Raw genomic sequence first — 23768 nt, 5'->3', positions numbered from 1 at the left:
GTCTCCCCTTGCAGTTCCAGAGGCCATGCTCACAAGACTGCCCGGCCCCTCCCTCTGGCACTCAGGTGGCTCCTGATGGTGACTGCCTGGAGCTGCTTCCACCTGGGTGTGTGTTGGTGCTTACAGGGGAGTCGCCCTGTGTGGCTCTCATCCCATCGCATTGTCCTCTCGCAAGGGCACCAACCATGGTGCACTAGAACTCTTCCCACTGGCCTCCTCTTAACTGGATGGCATCTGTTCAGACCCTGTTTCCACGTTGACATCTGCCCTAGAAGGCCAGCGCACTGCCACCCCTCTGAGGTCCCAGGGCAGATCCGGCTGCGGTGGGACCTGCACTCCAGGCCCCATCCTCCCTCCCATGCTGTTCTTGTTGTACCCATCTGCTCTCGCTGGCTGCCTTTCAGGAGCTGGTGACCCAAGTTTCCCGGCGTGGCTCAAGTCCCTCATGACAATCAGCTGCTGTGTCAATGACTGCTACCTGCAGAACGTGGCCATCTCCACTCTGCTGGAAGTGATCAACCACTCACAGTCCCTCGCACTGGTCATCGAGGACAGGATGAAGCGCTACCGAAGTTATGGACACAACCCATTTCTCAGCAAGCTGCAGATGGTCACTGTTCCTCCCATTGCTCCAGGGATACTGAAAGTTGTTGCAGAAAAAACCGACTTCTACCAGGTACTTCCTGCTGGAGAGAGGATGGCAGGGACATGTGCACAACTTGTCTAAGGTCGTCCCTAAGGATGTGCCTGCTGACTTAGTGTGGCTATTCTGGGTGACACCCAGAGGTCGCCTAAGACCCTAGACTGCCTTGTATCCCGAGCTTATGCATGGCTTCTTGGGTTTGTTTGCTTAAAGACTTACTTACTTGAAAGAGTTACAGAGAGGGAAAGACGGAGAGAGATCTTCCACCCAATGATTTACTCCCCAAAAGGCCACAGCAGCCAGGGAGGGCCAGGAGTTTCTTCTAGGTCTCCCACGTGAATACAAGGATCCAAGCACTTGGGCCATTTTCCACTGCTTTTCCCAGGCCATTATCAGAGAGCTGGATCAGAAGAGGAGCAGCTGGGACTCAAATCAGTGCCTATATGGGCTTCTGGCATCACAGGTGGCAACTAAACATGGCATGCCACAGTCGTGGCTTTCTTTCCCTTTTATATATATATATATATGTATATTATATATATATAAAATGCACAGAAAAGAAATATTTATATATATACAATGTAGATATATAGATACAGTTACGGAGAGAGAAGGAGAAATGCAGAGAGAGAGAAGAGGAGAGAGACTTTCTATCCTTGGCGATTCTCTCCCCAGATAACTGCAACAGCTAGGCTGAGGCAGGAGTCTGCAGCTCCGTCAAGGTCTTCACATGGGTAGCAGGAGCCAAGCCCCCAGGCTGACCGCTGCTGCTTTCCCAGGCACATTAGCGGGAAACTGGATCAGAAGCGGAGCAGCGGGGACTCACACCAGCACTCACATGGGATGTCATTGCAGGCTGTGGTTTAACCCCCTGTGCTGCAGCACCAGCCCCTCTTAGGTGTCTTTTAATCTTAGTTGATGTCTGGATGTTTTAAATAATACAGTACAGCAATTTCATATTCTGATACTCTAATGAGACATACACACCAGGGCTTATCATTGTCTTTATTTGTTCTCTGATTTATTTATATAGTTGTTAGTGGAGATGGCTGACATAAAAATTCCTCCAGTGAGAATTTCAAGCATGAGGCAGAGAGTGGCGGTAAACTAGGTGGCAAGGGGCAACGAATATCTGGAGAATACCCATCATTCACAGCAGATCTTTTTTTTTTTTTAAGATTTATTTTCTTTTAATTTTTATTACAAAGTCAGATATACAGAGAGGAGGAGAGACAGAGAGGAAGATTTTCCCTCCGATGATTCACTCCCCAAGTGAGCGCAACGGCTGATGCTGCGCCAATCTGAAGCCGGGAACCTAGAACCTCTTCCAAGTCTCCCACACGGGTGCAGGATCCCAAAGCCTTGGGCCGTCCTTGACTGCCTTCCCAGACCACAAGCAGGGAGCTGGATGGGAAGTGGAGCTGCCAGGATTAGAACCGGCGCCCATATGGGATCCTGGCGCGTTCAAGGCGAGGACTTTAGCCGCTAGGCCACGCTGCCAGGCCCATTCACAACAGATCTTACAAGGATAGGGTTCACCTCTTCCCACCATTTCTCTTTCCCCCAAACCGCTTCTGGACACAGGGTTTTCTGGGTAAGAATTGGTAAGTTTGCTCCCAATATTTTATTTCTCAGTGTTGTTGGACTGGATAGCCTTCTTGGTGTTGCTTGGTGCTGGGTAGAGGATTCTCTGGGGACACCTTTTTTATGATGGGGAAGGCTGGGACCCTTGTGACGCTCTTGGGGTACAGACGGGACTTTGTGGTGTAAGCCACTGGGCTGCTTCCGAAGCTGCTGTGTGCCTCTCTGCAGATGCTCTGTGTCCTCCTGTCCCACAGACTCGCCTAGATTGCACTGGAGAACTCTGCTCCTGAGGCCCTGGGTCTTTCTCCTCCAGGCAGCCTAGGGAATGTGCAGGTAGCAGGAGATTGTTGTGTCTAAACAGCGTCCCCCTGGCTGTGCAGTCTCCGTGGTATGATCTCAGTGAGGGGAGCAGGTGCTCTCACCTGACTGTTGAGCAGTGCCCCGGGACATCATGAATGACTGCACAGTGGATGCTGTTGACCCCTGCACCTCTTGGCTCTGCTCTGCCCCTGCAGGGGTCATGGTCTCTTTCCCCATCCTCCCTGGTCAACTGGCAGGTTCCTGCAGCTTAGCTCCCTGCTGTCATGCAGAGCTGCCGGCCTCTTCCTTATCGCTACCAGGAAACTCCCATTGCCTCCGAGCGCTCCTGCAGGCCTGAACCTGCCCATCCGTGGCTCTGTGAGGGCTGCTGGGTCTGCAGGGCCGTCTGTCTTCCCTCAGTAGAATCCCTCAACCTTGCTGCTCAGGAGAGCTAGGAATGGGTGTGACTGGCTCCACTGAAACGAGACCCAGGCTGGTGCGAAGCTGGATGGCCAGTTCAGTGGTGAGGAGAATGGAAACACAGCCAGCTTTGTTCAAGATGTGCAGTCTTAGTTTTCAGGTTAGCAGGGAGACTTATCAAGGGGACAGAGGTTGATGGGCCTGGTGACCGTCAGCCACGTCTAAGGGTGGGCACTGACCATCCTCAGGCCAGATCGGGGGAGGCTGCTTTGGTATGAAGCTTTGCCTGTTTGCAGCTGGCAGTCCTCAGTTCCTTCCTCTAGCATTTCTGTAATTGGCCCCGAAGGGCTTAGGCATGCATTACTCACCTGTTGAACACACGTTGAGCAGTTACTTGTTCATTAGAGTGGGAAAGGGTAGGAAGCTGCAGCTTCCCCAGGGTGACAGCTCTGCAGGGTGCCTGCTCCCCGCCCCCGGTCTGCTGGGCTGGTTGTTTCCAGGCTGTAACTCACCCTAAGCTCCCTAAAGTCAGACCTGGAGCAAGAGGAGCTGAAGCCCAGTGTTCTTAGCCGGTGCTCTGTAAGAGGAGAGGGGCAGGGCAGACCTGCAGATGGCCTGCACCTCACAGGCAGATGCAGGAGCCTCTGCAGCTGGGGCCTGGAGGAGCAGTAGGTTGTGGCTGCAGTGCTGTGGTGGGCCAGGCGGCAGCTGCAGGCCCTGTTCTAGGCTATTGTCTCTCCTAGAGAGGCATTCTAAGTACAGGCACCAGTACAATACACAGAGTGATAACATTACACACACACACACTCACTGACTCATAGGGCATTGTTCCAGAATAAAGTGAACCAGGAAGAGACAGACATGAGAGAGGGAGAAGGAGAGAGAGCGCAGGGAGGGAAGAGAGAGAAAGAGCTCCTCCCATTGGCCCCTCCCAGAAGGTTGGGGAGAACAGTTAACTGGTAGCAGCCCAGATCCCAGGTAAGGGGAGGTGCCTTCTGGGAAGGGTTGTTTGACTGACAGGTGTGCAGGTAGGGTCACCCCGGGCAGCACAGGTGTGCCTTCCAGCTCCTCACCCTAATCTAGCTCCCTGCCTCACCCCACATCAGGGCCTCACCCCACATCAGGGCCTCACCCCACATCAGGGCTACACAAGCCCTTGCTGCTTTTATTGTACTTCAGCAGGTTCCTTCCCTCCCTCCCTTCCTTCCTTTCTTCCTTCCTTCCCCTCTCTCTCTTTCTTTCATTCATTCGTTATTTATTTGAAAGGTATGGTGCTAGAGACAGATGGGCAGAGGAAGGAAAGAAAAAGAGATCTATCTGCTAGCTCACTTCCCATATGGCCACAGTGGCTGGGACTGGGCCAGGTCACAGCCAGGAGCCCAGAATCCCATCCGGGTTTTCCATGGAGGTGGTAAGGTCCTAAGGACTGTGGTACTCTTTTTTTTTTTTTTTTTTTTTTAAGATGTATTTTTTTTTATTGGAAAGCCAGATACACAGAGGGGAGACAAAGAGGAAGATTTTCCATCCATTGATTCACTCCCCAAGCAGTTGCAATGGCTGGAGCTGAGCTGATCCGAAGCCAGGTGTCAGGAGCCTCTTTGGAGTCTCCCACGTGGGTGCAGGGTCCCAAGGCTTTGGGCCGTCCTAGACTGTCTTCCCAGGCCACAAGCAGGGAGCTGGATGGGAAGCAGGGTCACCAGGATTGGAACTGGAAACCATGTGGGATCCCGTCGTGTGCAAGGCGAGGGCTTTAGCCACTATGCTACTACACCGGGCCCCTGAGATACTTTCCATTGCTTTCCCAGGCACGTTAGCAGGCAGCTGGATGGGAAGCAGAGCAGCCAGAACTCAACCCAGTGCTGCAGTGTGGTATGCCAGTGTTGCAGTCCTTGGTAGAGTTCCTTGAATGTTTCTTCTAAATACCATGGGATAATTTCCCATGACTCTAAATGGTTTTTTGCTATTGCTTGTTTGGTTTTTGCTACTTTGCTAGTTGTGGTTGTGCTGCTGGAAAAAGACCTGTGGATCTTATCACCTGGCCCTGCCAGCCCAGCTTGGGTTCAGTGAGGTGGGTCCCCAGTTACGAAGTCAGGTCCCCAGGGACTCTGTATCCAATCCCTCTTCAGCTTCTGTGCCACTTCTCCCCCTCCCCTGCCTGCCACAGGTGATGTGGGTCTGGGCTGTGTAGCACTCAGAACCAGGAGCCAGCACCTTGGGGTAGTAAGCTAAGCCTCCGCCTGTGGCTCCCGCATCCCATGTGCACCAGTTTGAGTCCCAGCTGGTCCACTTCTGACCCAGCTGCTTGATCATAGCCTGGGAAAGCAGCAGCAGATGGCTCAAGTCCTTGGGCCCCTGCACCCACATGGGAGACTCAGAAGAAGCTCCAGGATCCCAGCTTCAGATCAGCTCTGCTCCAGCCGTTGCAGCCATTTGAAGAGTAAATATGTGGATGGAAAATTGATCCCTGTCTGTCTCTCCCTTTCTCTGTGTCACAACTCTGCCTTTCAAATGAAACAAAATGAGTTTATTAAAAGCAAAACAAAAAAACTGAGACCCAGCAGCACTGTGAACAGCGGTGAGTTAGTGTCTCGGTGCTGCGGAGTTGAGAGAGCTCACCGAATGGAGCAGGAGAGGCAGCAGCTCTGGAGAGGCATCAGCAGAATTAGAACAGCAGCACTTTTGTTTTGCTGCAGGAGGGTGACCTCTGCTTCCCCAGGTTCCCTCTGAAGCTCTGGTTTTAACTTGACTCAGGACATGGTACACGTCCAAGACTTTCCTACTTGCCTGACACTGGAGCACTCAGGATCTACAGTGAGTGTAGCAGGGTTGGCTCTAGGACCCTCAGTGCGTCAGAATCCGGAATGAGCTAGTGTTGGATATCAAATGGTGTCCTAGGTGCACAGAGCCTGCCATCCTGTGTATGCTGAACCATCTGTGCAGTGCTTACGATACTTCAAGTAGGTGCTGTGTGAATAGCTAGTGTGCCCTGTTAGGGAATAAGGACAATGAAAGTCGGTACACACGCAGTGTTTTCATACTGTTTTCCATCTGTCATTAGTTGAATCCATAGATTGAGAACATGCAATTATGGGACGCCAACTGTGTACATTCTCAGCAGCTCAGGGCAGCTGTGACTATTGCCTGTCCTGGCCTCAGCACTAGAGGCACACAACAGTGCCCACCCGGCCAGAGCCCCAGACCCCACCGGGAAGCACTGCCCCCAGAGCTTCCTGCCTTCTCCCATTTCCTGTGGAGTAGCTCGAGTGCCTGTGCTCCCGCTGCCCATAGAGCCAGTGAGAATGAGCGACAGCCCCAGAGCGCCTGACGCCTTCTCAGCCGGCGCCAGCAGACTGCAGACGCCCAAGGAAGTACCCTCGTGGGAGGCAGGGTCAGGCCAAAGTGAGCAGGAGCAGACGAGGGATCTGGGGTCAGCATTGACTCCCAGAAACCCTCTTAGCAAAAAGCCCAGACTTCCAGAAGGCATCTCTTACGTGGACTTGCCCCAGAAGCCATAAGAAAAGGGAACCACCATCGTCAGGTTTGTGTCTGAAGTTGAATTGTGATTTGATGACTCAAAATAACTCTCTTAGAGGGAAGAAGAAAGTAGTAGAGTGGGGCTTCAGGGCACAGCCGCTGAGCGGCTAGTTGGATCTGTGCAGGAGATGGCTTTGTTACATGGAAGTAAGTGGCCCAGAAGTGAGGCTGTCAGATCTGGAGCGCGCCTAGAATATTGAGGTTTACCACTCTCCATGACCTGCAAGAATGACCTCAGAAACACACTCTGGTAAGCCGAGCAACACACATGCTGCCTGGGACTTGGGGCAGGCTTGTAGCTCACTGTGACCCCCTGGGTTTCAAGAGATAAGGTTAGGGGGCTCGGCAGCGTGGCCTAGTGGTTAAGGTCCTTGCCTTGATCCCATATGGCCGCTGGTTCTAATCCCGGCAGCTCCACTTCCTCTCTATCTATCCTCCTCTCAGTATATCTGACTTTGTAATAAAAATAAAATAAATATTTAAAAAAAAAGAGAGAGATAAGATTAGGGCTGGGGAGAGGGCAGACTGGCAGTGGAAAGTTCAGTTGTGGCCAGCGTTTGCACCCTGGACCCCAGGGTGGGAGATAGACACAGATGATGGTGCAGTTAAAGCTGACCAGCCGCAACTCTTCAGTAGTCCTGTGCGCATGGACTATGCTGGGCAAACCACCCAGGTGGGGAAATGAGATCCCAGCTGGATAGGCCCAGTGGCCGCCACGTACCCACTATGTTCGCTGTGGGTCCCCGAGTGCCGGCGGAGCTCGAGCCTTCTCCCCCCACTCAGGTGTGGTCTCCAGCTGCCCAGCTTCCTGAGTGTGAAGTTCTGGGAAAGGGCTGGCTGCAGCATCCTTAGCCGGTGGTGGGAAGCTGCCACGTGCAGCCTGGGCTGCAGCCCGTGCCACATGCCTCTGGCAAGGTTCTGCTGCATTCTGTGCATTGTTACCGGGGCTCCAGGAATGTGGGACTCTCTGAGGGCCAGCCCACTGGGGCAGGACTGGACTGCCATGGGGGAACTGCAGGGCGGTTGCCTGTGCTGACACGGGCCCTGCCTGCCTTTCCCTCCTCCCAGCGGGTGGCTCGCGTGCTTTGGAATCAGCTGAACAAGGAGACCCGGGAGCACCACATCACCTGTGTGGAGCTGTTCTACCGGCTGCACTGCCTGGCCCCGACGGCCAACATCTGCGAGGACATCATCTGCCACGCCCTCCTGGACCCCGACAAGGTGAGCGCTGCCAGCCTGCGAGCCGTCCTCCAGGGTCGCCCTCTGCTTTGTGCTCTTTGGGCACAAAAAAAGGAAAAAAACGCGGTCCACGTTGTCCATAAACTTTTTTTAGGCTCCCACCGCCACACTCAGCTGAGGTCTTTCTGGGGGACTCAGGGAGCCTTCCCTGGTGAGCAGAGGTATCGTGGGGTGTCGGGGCTGATGGCTGTTGCACACCCCAGCCAGCCTCAAGGGAAGTCTGCCCAAACTCCACGCAAGTGTTTGAGCACTTGCCGACCTGTGGGTAAAGCAGGCGGCTGCAGGACGGTTCAGAATGTGTGGAGGTGTTCTCATCCCTGGCTCGCCTCTGCCGTTCATTGTGTGTCCTCATTGCTCAGCATGGGGCTGAATGGCATGAGGAGCTGCCAGTGGTTGCCTTAGACCTGAAGCTTCAGCTGTGAGCCTGGACACAAAGGCGAAGTGTGTGTGTGTGGGGGGGGGGGGGGGGGGGCTTGTTTTGTTTTGTAAGGCAGAGTGACAGAAAGATCTTCCATTTATTGGTTCAGTCTCCAAATGGCCGCAGTGGCCAGAGAGTTTGGCCAGGTTGAAACGGACACTTGGAACTCCAGCAGGGTCTCCCCCAGGGCTGGCAAAGGTCCAACATTTGGGCCATCCTCTGCAGCTTTCCGAGCAGCAGCATCTGGGAGCTGGCTCGGAAGCAGAGCACTCGGGAACTCAAACTGGTGGCCTGAGACAGGATGCCAGCACGGAGATAGCAGTTTAACTCCTGTGCCATGGCACCAGCCCCTCATGCCAGGCCTTAAAAACGCACTGTGGGGGCTGGCGTTGTGGTGTAGTGGATAAATTCTGCCTGTCTGTGTCTCATACAGAAGGCAGTTCAAGTCCCAGCTGACCCACTTGTGATGCAGCTAATGCACCCAGGAAAGCACAGGAGAATGGCTCAGACCCTTGAGTCCCTGCACCCATGTAGGAGATCTGGAAGACTCTCCCGACTGCTGGCTTCAGGCCAGCAAGTTCCTGCTGTTGGAGCCACCTGGGGAGTAAACCACTGAATGACAGAATCTCTGTGTGCTAACTCTGCCTATCAAAAATAAATAAATAAGTCTTTTAAAAGCATATTTTACTGAATTGCATCTGTGATAAAGTGACCGGGGGAAAGTGGGAAGGTGTAGGTGGTGCCTTTGCTGCTGGCAGAGTCAGCCAGTCGAAGCAGAATCTTGGCTGTGCTTGGTGTCCGTTCATCTGTTCTTTCATTGGGGTTCCTAGTGCCGGGAACAACAGGTACTAAGAAACCAGGGTCTGACCTCTCCTGTTTTTCCGGCCCAGGGAACACGGCTGGAGGCTCTGTTCAGATTCTCCGTTATCTGGCATCTGACACGAGAGATCCAGGGCAGCCGAGTGATGTCCCACAATCGCTCCTTCGACAGGTGAGGCTGTCGTCAGACACTTGCTCCAGTGTGCAGGAAGCTAGGGTTCTCAATCGGCATGTTAGGCTGGGGGTGGGGACAGGTGTGGCACTGAAACTATGACCCCTGCACGTGACCCCTTTGGTACACGCCAGATGGTTCCCCATCCTCCCCGTAAGCGGGTTTAGGCTCGAAATGTGTGAATGCATCATGATGGGAATTTCTACATTTGCTTGGGGCATGAGCATGCCATTTTGCTTCTGAACTGCCCAAGGAGTGTCAGAGCCTGCCCCCGACCTAGTGCCTTCCTCAGCTGGGGCTGGCCACTGCCTGTCCCAGCACTGGCCACACGCTTCAGATGCGGGTCTCGCTGCAGGAACGTTCTGCTCCACAGAAGGAGGAGGCAAGAGAAAGGCTTAGAGAGGAGGAGCTTAGAGAAAGGCCAGCTGGTCCTGAGGCCCAGAGCCCACCCCAGATGTAACCAATTTTGGGATGAGACCTGGACGTTAGCATTCAAGGCTCTCCATGGTGATGCTGACATGAAACAAAGGCTAGACAGCCTTGTCTTTGTCTATTGGAATCTGACAGCTGCAGCTCCCTCGGGGGTGGGCACCCATATTGTGTGGCACCCCTCTGCCCAGTGTCTGCTATGATACCTGACCCGGGGTGCGCTTCCCATCCACAGGTCCTTGTTCGTGGTGCTAGACAGCCTGGCCTGCACAGATGGCGCCATCAGTGCAGCAGCCCAGGGCTGGCTGGTGCGTGCCCTCTCCCTCGGGGATGTGGCACGCATCCTTGAACCCGTGCTCCTGCTCTTGCTGCAGCCCAAAACCCAGAGAACCTCTATCCAGTGCCTCAAGCAGGAGAACTCAGCGGGTGAGTTGCCTGCCCGGGGCCCCGGGTGTGGCAGGGAAGGGGTGCAATGAGGGGACCTGGGTCACGTGCTGAATAGATGCAGACAGAAAGGACTTTGGAAATCAGAGGGAACTAGCACTTAGAAGTAATAGCTGGTGAGTTTGCAACCATCCCTGGAAAAACAGTTTTGTTATTTAGAAAGGAAAGAAAGGAAACATTTGAAATGTACAGTAATACACAGTCGTGTGCAAGGAAGCCCTATACCAGGACCCAGCATTGCAATGCAGCGAGTTAAGCTGCGGCCTGCGTCACCTTCATCCCATGTCAGAGTGCTCGACGGCAGCGAGTCCCAGCTGCTCCGCTGCAGATCCAGCTGCCTGCTGCTGAGCCCCTGTGCTTGGGCCCCTGCCACCTGTGTGAGACCAGGCTGGAGTTCCAGGCTTCTGGCTTCTGTTGCCACCATGGAGGAGTGAGCCAGCAGTGGGAGATCCCTCTGTGTCTCCCTTTTAAATAAGTAATCATTTTTTTAAAAGGACAATCACTAAACTGTGCTAGCTGAACCTTTGTATCCTTCGACCAACACCTTCCCCTGACCCAGTCTGTGGTCATCACTGTGGTGCTGTCCACTTCCGGGGCAGTAGACTGTAAATGTTCTCACCACAAGAAAGCAATGCATGAGGTGAGGGCACAGTAATCAACTATTTTAATCTCCCCATAATTTATACATGTATCAAAGCATACGTTGTATCCCAGAAGTATGTGTGAGTTATTTGTCATCTTAAAATATTCTTAAATGTTAGTAATACCATGTTCCAACAAAAATAGGCAATGAGGTTCTTAATTCAAACGTCCCTCCTTGTGTCCCCAAGAGGACAGTTGGACTTGGCAGGATCGAGGTTGAGTTCCTGGGAGTTGCTGAGTTGGGGTTTGCGGGGCTGCCGTGTCTGTCCACATCACACCTCCGAGCCGGGCAAGGGGCAGTGTGCGTCACGGAAAATGTCCAAGTGTGCCTGCACTCTGCCCAGCTGTCCTTTCCCTGTAAAAACAACTTTTATGAGGATACTTCAAAAAGGTGCTAGAAAGTAGAATTAAAAGATAAGTTGATTTAGTGCAGGAAAAAAAATGAAATCCACATGTATCTTTTTCCTAGTGCCTGGGGGTTTTTTGTTCAGAGAATTTTTAAGATGAGTCTTTAGCACAAGAGAATGCAGGCGACCTGCTAAGCCAACGATTTGTGAACTCCCTGTACTTACTCCCTGGCATCGTCGGACCTAATGACTGAGGTTTTCTGAGTGTGGTTTATAAACTCTGACTCTTTAGCTCGTGGCTTATAAATACGTGTTGTCTCAGTCTCATCTCACTGAAACAGTAGGCCGGGGCAGGTGTTTGGGCCTGCGGTTCCGCCAGCTGCCTGCTACATCACAGCCCACGAGGCAGCGTTCTTCATTGCAGCTTCCCCGAACGCAGACTCTGGGAGGCCACAGTGACACCTCAAGAGGGTGCTTTCCTGCCACCAGCGTGGCTCTGCTTGGCCCAACCCAGCTCTGACTGCTGCAGGCATTTGGGGAGTGAGCCAGTAGATGGAAGCTCGCTCTCTCTCTCTCTGTCTCTCTCTCTGTGTCTCTCTCTCTCACACACACACACACACAGACACACACACACAATATTTGTTTTTTGAAAGCCCAGCTTTAAGAAAGCAAACTATTAAACATCTCCTCCTCTCTGTGAGCTTCCTTGCTGAACCCATAACCTCTTCTTACTTTCCTTGAGGAGGGAAAACTGGCGGCTGCCCTAAGGGAGGCATTATCAGTCTGCTTTAGGGGGAAGCAGAATTTACAGCAGTGTAAACTAAGCACTTTTTTGTTTAGATTTATTTTTTGATGGAAAGGCAGAGTTACAGAGAGAAAGACCTTCCATCTGCTGGTTTACTCCCCAAGTGGATGCAACAGCTGGACCTAAGCCGATCCAATGCCAGGAGTCAGGAACTTCTTCCGGGTTTCCTACAGGGTTACAGGATCCCAAGACTTTTGACCCATCCTCCACTGCTTTCTCAGGCTACAAGCAGGGAGCTGAATGAGAAGTGAAGCAGCCGGGACATGAACCGATGCCCACATGTGATTCTGGCATGTGCAAGGCGAGGATTTAGCCACTGGACCATCACACTGGGCCCAAACTAAACACTTTCTTCAAATTGTACTGCCATTGATAGCCGCTAACATGCCTTTGCTTGGGTATTGAAACCTCCCAGCACTGCCCTGCTGCGTGCCTCGTGCGTATCTGCTGCTGCTTCACGGTTAGCCCAATGCCTCCTCGTATGAGAGAATCCTTTGCTCTGCCACATTCTTCCCCTGCAAGAAACTACAAATGTGGGCCTACCACCTCCTGCGTCTGCTGTCCTGTAGGAATCTAGCTTCAGGGGCTCAGCCTCACAGCCTCGTGGCTAATCTTTACCTTACATCCACTGGGATCTCATATGGGCACTGATTCATGTCCCGGCTGCCCCGCTTCCCTTCCAGCTCATTGCTTGTGGCCTGGGAAAGCAGTCAAGGACAGCCCAAAGCCTTGGGACCCTGCACCTGTGCAGGAGACCCAGAGGAGGCTCCTGGCTCCTGGCTTTGGATCTGCTCAGCTCCGGCTATTGCAGCCACTTGGGGAGTGAATCAGCAGATGAAAGATCTTTTTGTCTCTATCTCTCTGCAAATCTGCTTTTCCAATTTAAAGAGAGAGAAGGAGAGAGAAGAAGGAAGGGAAGAGAGGGAGGGGGAAGAGAGGGAGGGGGAAGAGAGGGAGGGGGGAAGGAATCTAGATTCAGGACATGATCGTGCTCTCCATGGAGCTGATCCATTCCTGAGGTCTTAATCCTCCTTTTCTGGTCTTGCATATGTTTAGGTCATAGATTTAATGAAAACTGCAGTTAAAATGTTTGACAATACCAAAGATCTTTGCCTTTCAGTGAGTTTTTTCTTTGTAAATTTTCTTAAGGTTTATTTTTCATTTGAAAGCCAGATTTACATATAGAGAGGAGAGATAGAGATCTTCTGTCTGCTCGTTCACTCCCCCAGTGGCTGCAGCAGCCAGGCCTGAGCCCATCAGGAGCCAGAGGCTTCCTCCGCGCCTCCCGGGGGGTGCAGGGTCACAAGGACTTGGGCCGCAGCGACTTTCCCAGGCCACAAGCAGGGAGCTCGATCAAAAGTGGCACTGTCGGGACACTTAACTGGCACCCATGTGGAACTGGCAATTGCTACAGGCAGAGAATTAGCCTGTTATGCCGCTGTGCTGGCCTCAATTTTTAAACATTTTTAATTGACACCTAATAATTGTGTGTATGTATTAGGTACAGTGTAACAATTTAATTCATGGATACAATGTGTAATGACAATATCAGCATTATTAGTGCTTCTGTCTCCTGACGCATACATCATTTCTTTGTGTTGGGATCCATTTTTATAAAAGAGACTTAAGAGTTATTGTTGTGGCCCTAAAACACCACTTGTGACGCCAGCACCCACCATCAGAGCATGGATTCAAGTCTTGTCTGCTCTGTGTCCGTGTCCCCACTTAACGCACAGGGAGGGCAGCTGCAGGTGACCAAAGCCCCCAAGTGGGAGACCCGAAGGGAGTGTCTGGCTCCTGGCTTCAGCCTCGGGCAGCCTGGCTGCTGTGACCATTTGAGAAGCAAAATAACTGACAGAAGATCTCCTTTCTCTTCCCCTCTCTCTCTGTCTCTCTCTCTCTGTCTCTCTCTCTCTGTCTCTCTCTGCATCTCCCCCTCTCTGTATATCATTTCCTTCAAATAAATAAGTCTTTATACAAGATTTTGATACCTTTACATGATGTGTATTTTCTTGTTACAGAGCTACTAACAATCTTATCTTACAAACCAAAACGAGATTGTGACTTTGGGTGCCCTGATATGGGACTCCATCTCCCTGAGTTCACGCCCAGAGGGTCAGGCTGCTGGGAGGACCCAGGCTGCTCCACCTCTTCCCTGACTGACCGCCCTTCCACCCCCACCTGGCCCCAGGAGAGCGCTGTCCAACCTTGGGCACCCCATCTCCAGAGGACGCAGGTCGGGGACACCACTCAGGACGCCAGCCTAGCCCGACGGGGTCCTGGACACTGCCCAGGTCACCTGCCTGGCCCTCGAGACGGGGTCCTGGGAGCTGCCCGGTACTGAGGGTGAAGTCCAGCACACTGCCCAGGTCACCTGCCTGGCCCTCGAGATGGGGTCCTGGGAGCTGCCTGGTGCTGAGGGTGGGGTCCAGCACACTGCCCAGGTCACCTGCCTGGCCCTCGAGACGGGGTCCTGGGAGCTGCCCGGCGCTGAGGATGCCTGCCTAGCCCTGAGGATGGAATCTGGGGACACCACCCAGGATGCCTCACTGGCCCTGAGGATGCAGCTGCAGAAAAAAAAATAAATAAATAAACAAATAAAATAAAAAGCAAAGTGAGGGCCCAGTGTGGTAGCCTAGCAGTTAAGGTCCTCACCTTTCACATGCCGGGATCCCTTATGGGCGCCAATTCTAATCCCGGCAGCCCCGCTTTCCATCTAGCTCCCTACTTGTGGCCTGGGAAAGCAGTCAAGAGTGGCCCAAAGCCTTGGGACCCTAAAGCTGTGTGGGAGACCCAGATGAGGCTCCTGGCTCCTGGGTTTGGATTGGCTTAGCATGAGTCATTGGGGCCATTTGGGGAGTGAAGATCTTCCTCTCTGTCTCCTACTCTCTGTATATCTGCCTTCCCAATAAAAATTAAATATTTTTTAAGATTTATTTTTTAAATTTTTATTGGAAAGGCAGATATACAGAGAGGAGAGACAGAGAGGAAGATCTTCCGTCTGATGATTCACTCCCCAAGCGGCCGCAACGGCTGGAGCTGAGCCGATCCGAAGCCGGGAGCCTCTCCTGGGTCTCCCACATGGGTGCAGGGTCCCAAAGCTTTGGGCTGTTCCCGACTGCTTTCCCAGGCAGGCCACAAGCAGGGAGCTGGATGGGAAGCGGGGCTGCCAGAGTTACAACCAGCGCCCATATGGTATCCCGGGCGCGTGCAAGGCAAGGACCTTAACCACTACGCCATTGCACCAGGCCCAAAATTAAATCTTTTTTTTTTTTTTAAAGATTTATTCATTTTATTACAGCCAGATATACACAGAGGAGGAGAGAAAGAGAGGAAGATCTTCCATCCGATGATTCACTCCCCAAGTGAGCCGCAACGGGCCAGTGTGCGCCGATCCGATGCCGGGAACCAGGAACCTCTTCTGGGTCTCCCACGCGGGTGCAGTGTCCCAATGCATTGGGCCGTCCTCGACTGCTTTCCCAGGCCACAGGCAGGGAGCTGGATGGGAAGTGGAGCTGCCGGGATTAGAACCGGTGCCCATATGAGATCCCGGGGCTTTCAAGGCAAGGACTTTAGCCGCCAGGCCACACCGCCGGGCCCCCAAAATTAAATCTTAAAGAAAAAACAAGATCAAAATGAGGAAGTCACAAACTCAGGAAGTCGCCGTGATGCCTGCGGTCTGGCTGGACTGGGTTGGCTTGACCGCCTGTTTGTTCGCTGTGTGCTACTGGGGCTGCTCCCAGCAGGCTCCCACTAGGCTTACTGTCCTGCAGCCTGTGCACACTGCTCTGTTAGTACCTACACAAAGCACATTTCTCAGGTGTGCGCAGTAGGCTGTCACAGGCAGGACCCTGATGGGTTCATTCTGCCATCCGTGATCTTCCATCTGCTTCAACGTTTGCTTTCATATGTGGCATTGCAGCCTGATCACTTTAAAAACCTTGTGTTAACATTCCTATCTGGTCCCTTTGCTTGAAAGGGCATTCCTGGAACAGAATTACACATATTCGATTACTCTCCCCATTTAGTTGCAAGTTTCCTATAGCATTGTAGCTGGGTTAGCCCTTCCCTTGTACATTCTAAACATTCCTTTGTCTGCCTTCTGCCCATAACGTGGTATAGATGCTGGGGTTTTGGTAATATTGATCCTCCTGTATGATTTGACCTTCCTAGAGCTGTTCATCCCAACCTACCCTTCAGTGCGCTTAAAGCCGTGTGTCGTTCTGTGTCTTTCAGAGGACTGGCATCGCTGGCTTTCCAAGAAGAAAACCCCTTACCAGCAGGCGTGTGGGGGCTCTGAGCTTCCAGAGGGCAGCCCGGAGGACCACCTGCCACTGAGCCAGTTCACCACGGTGGACCGCGAGGCCATCTGGGCCGAGGTGGAGAAGGAGCCAGAGCCGTGCCCGCCGAGGAGCCAGGTGAGCGAGGAAGACCTGCCGGATGAAGGGGAGCTCACTGACAGGCCAGCCCACAGCACCGGGGACAGCAGTGAGCACACCGAGTCCGCGGACACCAGCTCGGGCCACACAGACAGCGAGAACACGTCCTCCTTCTCGTCGCCCTCCCACAACCTGCAGGAGCTGAGCCCTGATGAGAACTGCTGCGCCCCCATCCCCGTGGGGGGCAGGAGGTACCCCAAGCGCCCTTCCTTGCTGGCAGCCTTCCAGCCAGAAAGCCTCAAGTCAAGCGCCAGGCTAAGCCTGACACGGGTGGACTCAGACAAGACCCAGGCTTCCGAGTCACTGTCCAGCGACGAGGAAGCCGAGGTGGAGCTGCAGGCCCTGAGCGCGAGCCGGCTGCTGAGGCAGCGCAAGGAGAAGCAGGAGCAGCTGGAGGCCTTGTTCAAGCACATCCTGCTCTATCTGCAGCCCTACGACTCGCGGCGAGTCCTGTACGCCTTCTCCGTGCTCGAGGCCGTGCTCAAAACCAACCCGAGGGAGTTCACCGAGGCCGTGTCCGGCACCAGCATGGACACCAGCTCCACCGCACACCTCAACCTCATCTCCAACCTCCTGGCTCGCCACCAGGAGGCCCTCATCGGCCAGAGCTTCTACGGAAAGCTCCAGAGCCAGCCCCCCAACGTGTGCCCCCACTCTCTGCTCATTGAGCTGCTCACCTACCTGTGCCTGAGCTTCCTCCGCTCCTACTACCCGTGCTACCTGAAGGTCTCCCACCGGGACATCCTGGGCAACCGGGACGTGCAGGTCAAGAGCGTAGAGGTCCTCATCAGGCTCATGACGCAGCTGGTCTCGGTGGCCAAGGTGGCCGAGGGCAGGAACGTGGACTTCATCCACAGCCTGCTGCAGAGGTGCAAGGTGCAGGAGTTCGTGCTGCTGTCGCTGTCGGCGTCCATGTACACGAGCCAGAAGCGCTACGGCCTGGCCACCTCGGAGTGCGGCAGGGACCCACCGGATGACTGCCTCTTTGAGGAGAGCCTCATCAATCTGGGGCAGGACCAGATCTGGAGCGAGCACCCTCTGCAGATCGAACTGCTGAAGCTCCTGCAGGTGCTCATTGTCCTGGAGCACCACTTGGGCCAGGCGCACGAGGAGGCCGCCAGCCAGCCGGTCCTGGCCCGGGAGTGGCAGAGGGCCCTCAGCTTCCAGCAGGCCATCAGTGCCGCACAGTACGTGCAGCCGCACCCGCTCACCTCCCAGGGCCTGCTGGTGTCTGCCGTGGTGAGGGGGCTGCAGCCCACCTATGGCTACGGCATGCACCCGGCCTGGGTGAGCCTAGTCACACATTCCTTGCCGTACTTTGGGAAATCCCTGGGCTGGACAGTGACGCCCTTTATCATTCAGATTTGCAAAAACCTGGACGAGCTGGTCAAACAGTACGAGAGTGAATCTGTGAAGCTGTCGGTCAGGTATGTTGTGTGCTTTGCAGTATTGCCACTTGGATGAGAGTTTCACAGTGAGCAGTCATCTTGCCTGCGACGCTGGCCGCAGGACTGTTTCAGGCTGATTGGAAGGCTGTGTAGCGTGTTACAGGCACGCTAGTACCGGGCACTCCAGTGCGGGTCCTTCTGCTGGTGCCACGCAGCTCCCTGGCTGTCTCTCTCAGTGTTGCAGGGAGAGCCAGTGACTCCATTTTTTTCTGCCTAAAAATGTGAGGAATTCTGTAACCTGTGAACCCGTTTTTTCCACAGTGACACTCTGAATGTAAAATAGCACAAGCAAAAGATACCTCTTGTTTATTTTTGAAAACCCATTTAAGAGTCAGGGAGGTAGAGGCAGAACGAGCACTCACCTGCTGGTTCATGCCAGATGTTCCCAGCAGCTGGGACTGCACCGGGACGGAAGCGAGGAGGGGGGGTGCAGTCTAGCTCAGGTACATGTGTGGCAGAAAGCCCGCGATTTGAGCATCACTGCTATCTCTGGGATCTGCTCTAGCAGGGAGCTGGAGTCTGGAGCTGGAGCAGGAACCCAGCCCAGGCACTCCACTGGGGCACGAGGGCATCTCGGCCACCCGGCCGGACGCACCTGCCTCAAGCTTCAGCATTAGAATACTGTGTCATTGTGCAAGCCCGAGTTTATTCAAGATGGGGGCATCTGTGTGATTTCTTTGTTTATATGGAAGATTCAAAGAGTTAGGGCCTCATTTTCAAAAATTCTCAACCCCCGTTTCTTGTTCTGCACCGCAGCAGCACCTCCAAGAGGGAGAACATTTCTCCGGATTACCCACTCACTCTTCTGGAAGGCCTCACAACCATCGCTCACTTCTGTCTTCTGGAACATCCCAACCAAAACAAAAAGGTATGTTCTTTTTTTCCTGAATTTGAGGCAGCTCTCATACATACACATCGTATCACATTCCTCGCGTTATTACTTTTTCAAGTAAGTGAAGTAACATATGTGAGTAATGTGTGTATATAAATGATAGTAACGTATATGCAGATTGTAAATAGATGTGGGAAGTGCAAATGTCTGGTGCAAATGTGTATGCAAATGTATGTAAATGACACACCTGTGATTTTGTCCTACCTGTGCTTCCTATCTCCCTTTCCGGTTGTAACGATGCGAAATGAAATGTAAGACTGCTCGTCTTGATTTTAAGCGTATATTCATCTTTCTGATATATTTTCATGTGTCCTGGTATTCATGAAAGTGGAATTGGAAGGCGTCACAGCTCTTAGTTGCTCCACCTTGCCTAGGATTAAGTCATAGAGCACCTCCAGTGGTTTGGTGGAGTGACAGAAGGCATTTGCAGTGTGGGGCCCCAGGCTGCGGCTGCCTGTCCCTGCACGGGAGGCACAGGGCTCGCAGACACCCGCGTGGGCAGAGTCCAGCAGCTGTGGCCAGCCCCAGCAGCACTGCTGCCTCGGGGATGGGGCTGAGAGGTGGGAGCACTCGTCCCAGCTGCAGCTGGGGCTCATACGTTCATTTTAACATTCAGGCCACTGCTGTAAGTGACCCCACCAACTTGAGAAATGCCAAGAACGCCATCTTGGAAGAGCTGCCTCGGATTGTGAATACCATGGCCCTTCTCTGGAATGTTCTTAGAAAGGAAGAGACTCAGAAGAGACCAGTCGATCTTCTGGGGGCCACAAAGGGATCCTCCTCTGTTTACTTTAAAACCACCAAAGTGAGTAGTTTACTGTTGACTTCATCTGGCTCTGTTCCACCCACGTGGGACAGGTGCATCTCCCCGCAAAGGGAAGTGCCCGAGGAAACCCAAGTTAGAAGTCAGAAACAGAAGTTGCCAGTGAGCAGTGGAAGGGAGGATGGGGAGTGAGGGCCAGGGCTGTGTTACAAGCTTCTGGTGAGTTGATGACATGATGGGCACCCCTGGGGGCCCGCCTCAGGGGGTGGAAGTGGTACTGGTACAGCTACTGCCCCCACTGCTCTCACTTCCTCCCGACCCCCAACCCTGCTCCCAGCCATTCCTGGAGCCTTCCTGACCAGCTCAGCAGGCCCCACCCTGGCCACTCGCTGTACCTTGACGTGGCACCACATGTCCGCCTTACCCCCAGCTCCTCCTGCTCCCACGATCCTCAAACTAGGAAGCCCTGGACTTCACAGCATGAAAGTCCACCTGGAAATTCGCAGCATGGTGGCTGGACATGCACAGGCAGGACTTGGGAGCCCTGACATTGCTGTGACTCTGCTTTCCGCTTTCCAGACCATAAGACACAAAATCCTCGACTTCCTAAACCCCTTGACAGCGCAGCTCGGGGTCCAGCTGACCGCTGCCATCGCCACGGTGTGGAGCAGGAAGAAAGCCCCGCGGCACAGTAAGATGAAGGTGAAGGTGGAGTGGGAGGCCCCAACACCGAACAGGCACGCCTGAGCCGTGTCTCAAATCAGCGAGCATTTGGTTGGGTTGGGAGGGACAAGCTCCCCTATGATGTCTGTTGTCTAAAATTTCTGTAGTGAATATGGAATTCTTCCGTGTAACCTTTGTAATCTAACACGAACACAACAATCTTTATAACGTGTGCACTTTAAGGGGGAAAAAAAATTCCAAAACGCTGAATCAACCTCCTGGGCCAAGAAACCATCCATTACCCTACTTGAGAAAGCCACCAGGGGCCCGACAGGAAGACACCCACAGGTGGCCCCTTACTGGGTTCCGTTGCCTGTCTCCCCCACCCAGGCCCTCAGCAAGCCCTTTGGGACTCAGTGTCTGTTTCTACAAAATCAATGCAGCCTTCTTCCTCCGCCAGGCACCTGTGTCTCCCAGAGCACCTGCCCTCCTCCTGGGCGCCCTCAGCATCCCACCCGTGAGGATGGGCTCACTGAGTAGATACACCTGCTGCTGCTCTTTCCCCAAAGGCCACATGGTGCAGGCTTCTGTTGTCAGAGGCATGCCTCCCGGGCAGGGCCAGCTTGCATGGACCTCACTTCTGGATGCTTTTCCCGGTCCTTGTGACCTTGACCCTGTTTCTTGACACCACTCTGTTTAGATTAACTATGTGTCTTCCTAAAATGCGTTTATAAATTCCAGAGCCTTGGTGTCACTGTCCCGTCGTCCCATGGCACCTTTTATTAACAAAACCTGAAAAAATGGGAAGTATTTCTGTAGCTGAAGGCTGACTCGCTCTATTCCCATCGCTGGAGCCCTTCATACTGTTCCCTAGGAAACAACTGTTTAAAAGATGAAGCTCTGGGCCCAGCATGGTAGTCTAGCGGCTGAAGTCCTCACCTTGCACATGCCAGGATCCCATATGGACACAGTTTGCATCCCAGCATCCCTACTTCCCATCCAGCTCCCTGCTTGTGGCTGGGAAAGCAGTCAAGAACAGCCCAAAGCCTTGGGACCCTGCACCCACGTGGGAGAACTAGAAGAGGCTTCTGGTTCCTGGCTTTGGATCAGTTCAGCTCTGGCCATTGCAACTGCTTGGGGAGTGAATTCGTGGATGGCAGGTCTTCCTCTCTGTCTTTCCTCCTCTCTGTATATCTGACTTTCCAATAAAAATAAATCTTAAAAAAAAAAAAAAAAAAAGATGAAGTGTTTAAGAAGAAGTGTCCCCCGTCTGAGTACCTGACTGAGTCCTGACTCCGGCTTCCTGCCAGTACAGATGCTGGAAGATGTCAGCGTATCGCTCACGTAGCCGGCTTCCTGCCAGTGCGTGGGCGACCTCAGAGGGGGTCCTGGCTCTCGGTGTTGGGGTTTAGCTGTTGCAGGCATGTGGGGGAATGAACCAGGGGTGCGGGCGTGCCTCACTCTCACACTTGTTCACTTGCTGTCTCCCTCACTCCTACCTTCACCACCTCTCTTTGTCTTTAATACGTTTTTTTCAATTAAAGCAAATTTGGGGCCAGTGTAACGGGTTAAGCCATGTGGACATGGGTTCAAGTCCCAGCTATTCCACTTCCAGTCCAGCTCTTGCTGATACACCTAGGAAAACAGTAGATGATGGCCAAAGTCCTTGGGCCCCTGTGGGAGGATGAAGGAAGCTGCTGGATCCAGGCTTGGTCCTGGCCCCGCCTGGCCATTGTGGGTGTGTAAGAAGTGAACTAGCAAATGAAAAATTCTCTCTCTGTATGTGTGACTCTGACTTTCAAATAAATAGGTAATTAAAAAAAAAATTTCTTTTCCCAGGGACATTATTATAGAATGCTTTCTTTGTCCTGTTCTTACTCTTCTTTTCTGTCTATAAGGCTTCAGGTTGTTTTCTTTCTGTCTCCTTGGCAGATTGTCCCGGTGGCAAGTGCCTCCCAGCTGACCCTTGTGGACTTGGTCTGTGCGCTCAGCACGCTGCAGACGGACACGGTGCTGCACCTGGTGAAGGAGGTGGTGAAGAGGCCGCCGCAGATCAGAGGGGACGAGGTGAGCAGCCAGGGACGGGTGGCAGGGTGGCAGGGACGGGTGTGTGGTGCAGTGGCAGGGGTGGCGTGCTTCGCAACACTGCTTCTCACACGCCAAATTAGGTGGGAGCCCCAGCAGGCAAGGCAGGCCTGGGCTCCCACCCAGCCGCTCTGGGGAGATGCCTGCCGTTGGGGGCTGTCCACCCACAGCCCCACTGCAGAGACTGGTGTCTGTGGCTTCCCAGCACCTTACGTTCCTGTTCAGAGGAGGAAGAGGCACCTGCTGGGCAGATATTCAGTCTAAGCAGAAATGGAGCCCTCCTCCAGTTAAGGCGGTAGACACATGTATGACTGGGGAAGTGGCAGCTCTGGTCGGGTTTGTGGCCGCGATGACTAGGGCAGTAGAGAAGTGGGAGGGGAAGCAGCAGGGGCACGTGGGCTCCTAGCAGAGTCAGGAGAGCAGAAATGATCAGAAAAGCACAATTTGGGGGTCAGAGGTCACTGTGGCTGGAGCCTCGTGGATTTGCAATATGGTGCCTCTCTAAATTGGGCTCCACACGCTGGGACACGTGGAACCTGTCCTATTTCAAAGACTACCCTGCAGGTTCTTGAGAAAGACATTTCCTGGGCCTGGCCTGGTAGCCTAGTGGCTAAAGTCCTCGCCTTGAAAGCGCCAGGATCCTATATGGACGCCAGTTCTAGCCTAGCAGCCCCGCTTCCCATCCAGCTCCCTGCTTGTGGCCTTGGAAAGCAGTCAAGGACAGCCCAAAGCCTTGGGACCCTGCACCTGCGTGGGAGACCTGGAGAAAGCTTCTGGCTCCTGGCTTTGGATTGGCTCAGCTCTGGCCGTTGCAGCCACTTGGGGAGTGAATCATCGGATGGAAAATCTTCCTCTCTGTCTCTCTGACTTTCCAATAAAAACAAATAAATCTCTAAAAAAGAGAGACATTTCCCAGTCCGAGGAGGCATTGTGATATGTCAGAGGGCCGGAGAGGGTATTTCTAGGCTGTAAGCTTATTCTTTTTTTTTTCCTATGATTTGAGAGACAGAGACGGCTGAGCCCCCATCTGTTGAATCACCCCCAGAGGGTGGTACCAGCCAGCGGGGCCGAAGGCTGGAGCCAGCAGTGCAGCCCAGGTCTCCCACATTCGTGGCAGAAACCCCGTCTTCTGAGTCCCACGGCTGTCCCCCAGTGTCTGCATCATCAGGAAGACAGAGTCACAGGCTCATCCGTGCATTGACCCACACACTGCCGTGGGACACAGGTGTCAGATACCAGGCCAAATGTTCACCACCTGTGAGCTTTTTAAAAATAAGTCTTGGGGGGCCCGGTGGCATGACCTAGCAGCTAAAGTCCTCGCCTTGAAAGCCCCGGGATCCCATATGGGCGCCGGTTCTAATCCCAGCAGCTCCACTTCCCATCCGGCTCCGTGCTTGTGGCCTGGGAAGGCAGTTGAGGACTGCCCAATGCATTGGGACACTGCACCCGCGTGGGAGACCTGGAAGAAGTTCCAGGTTCCCGGCTTTGGATCGGTGTGCATCAGCCCGTTGCGGCTCACTTGGGGAGTAAATCATCGGACGGAACATCTTCCTCTCTGTCTCTCCTCCTCTGTGTATATCTGGCTGTAATAAAATGAATAAAATCTTTAAAAAAAAAAAAAATAAGTCTTGGGGCTGACGTCATGGCACACTAAGTCAAGCCTGTGGCGTACAACACTGGTA

General features: G+C 53.4%; 1 protein-coding gene across 4 annotated transcripts in view; it reads left to right on the top strand.

Annotated features, from left to right (window-relative positions):
* DOP1B (DOP1 leucine zipper like protein B) overlaps positions 1-23768 on the top strand; it is a 105111-nt gene that overhangs the window by 54008 nt on the left and 27335 nt on the right. For 3 of the 4 annotated variants that reach the window (XR_009245147.1, XM_058661651.1, XM_058661653.1), the window contains 9 exons: positions 405-676; positions 7550-7702; positions 9029-9129; positions 9794-9984; positions 16033-17662; positions 18440-18551; positions 19192-19380; positions 19918-20040; positions 21934-22068. Coding sequence is in view for 3 of the 4 variants with exons in the window: in XM_058661651.1 (XP_058517634.1) it covers positions 405-676; positions 7550-7702; positions 9029-9129; positions 9794-9984; positions 16033-17662; positions 18440-18551; positions 19192-19380; positions 19918-20040; positions 21934-22068 (2906 nt within the window). In the remaining variant the exon portion in view is untranslated. The remainder of the gene's footprint in view (positions 1-404; positions 677-7549; positions 7703-9028; positions 9130-9793; positions 9985-16032; positions 17663-18439; positions 18552-19191; positions 19381-19917; positions 20041-21933; positions 22069-23768) is intronic. The other variant, XM_058661652.1, reaches the window with a different exon arrangement.

The sequence above is a fragment of the Ochotona princeps genome, chromosome 3, assembly GCF_030435755.1.
Source record: "Ochotona princeps isolate mOchPri1 chromosome 3, mOchPri1.hap1, whole genome shotgun sequence".
Taxonomy (NCBI): Eukaryota; Metazoa; Chordata; class Mammalia; order Lagomorpha; family Ochotonidae; genus Ochotona; species Ochotona princeps.
The sequence above is the reverse complement of the archived record's forward strand: the minus strand, read 5'-3'. Positions and strand labels throughout refer to the sequence as shown.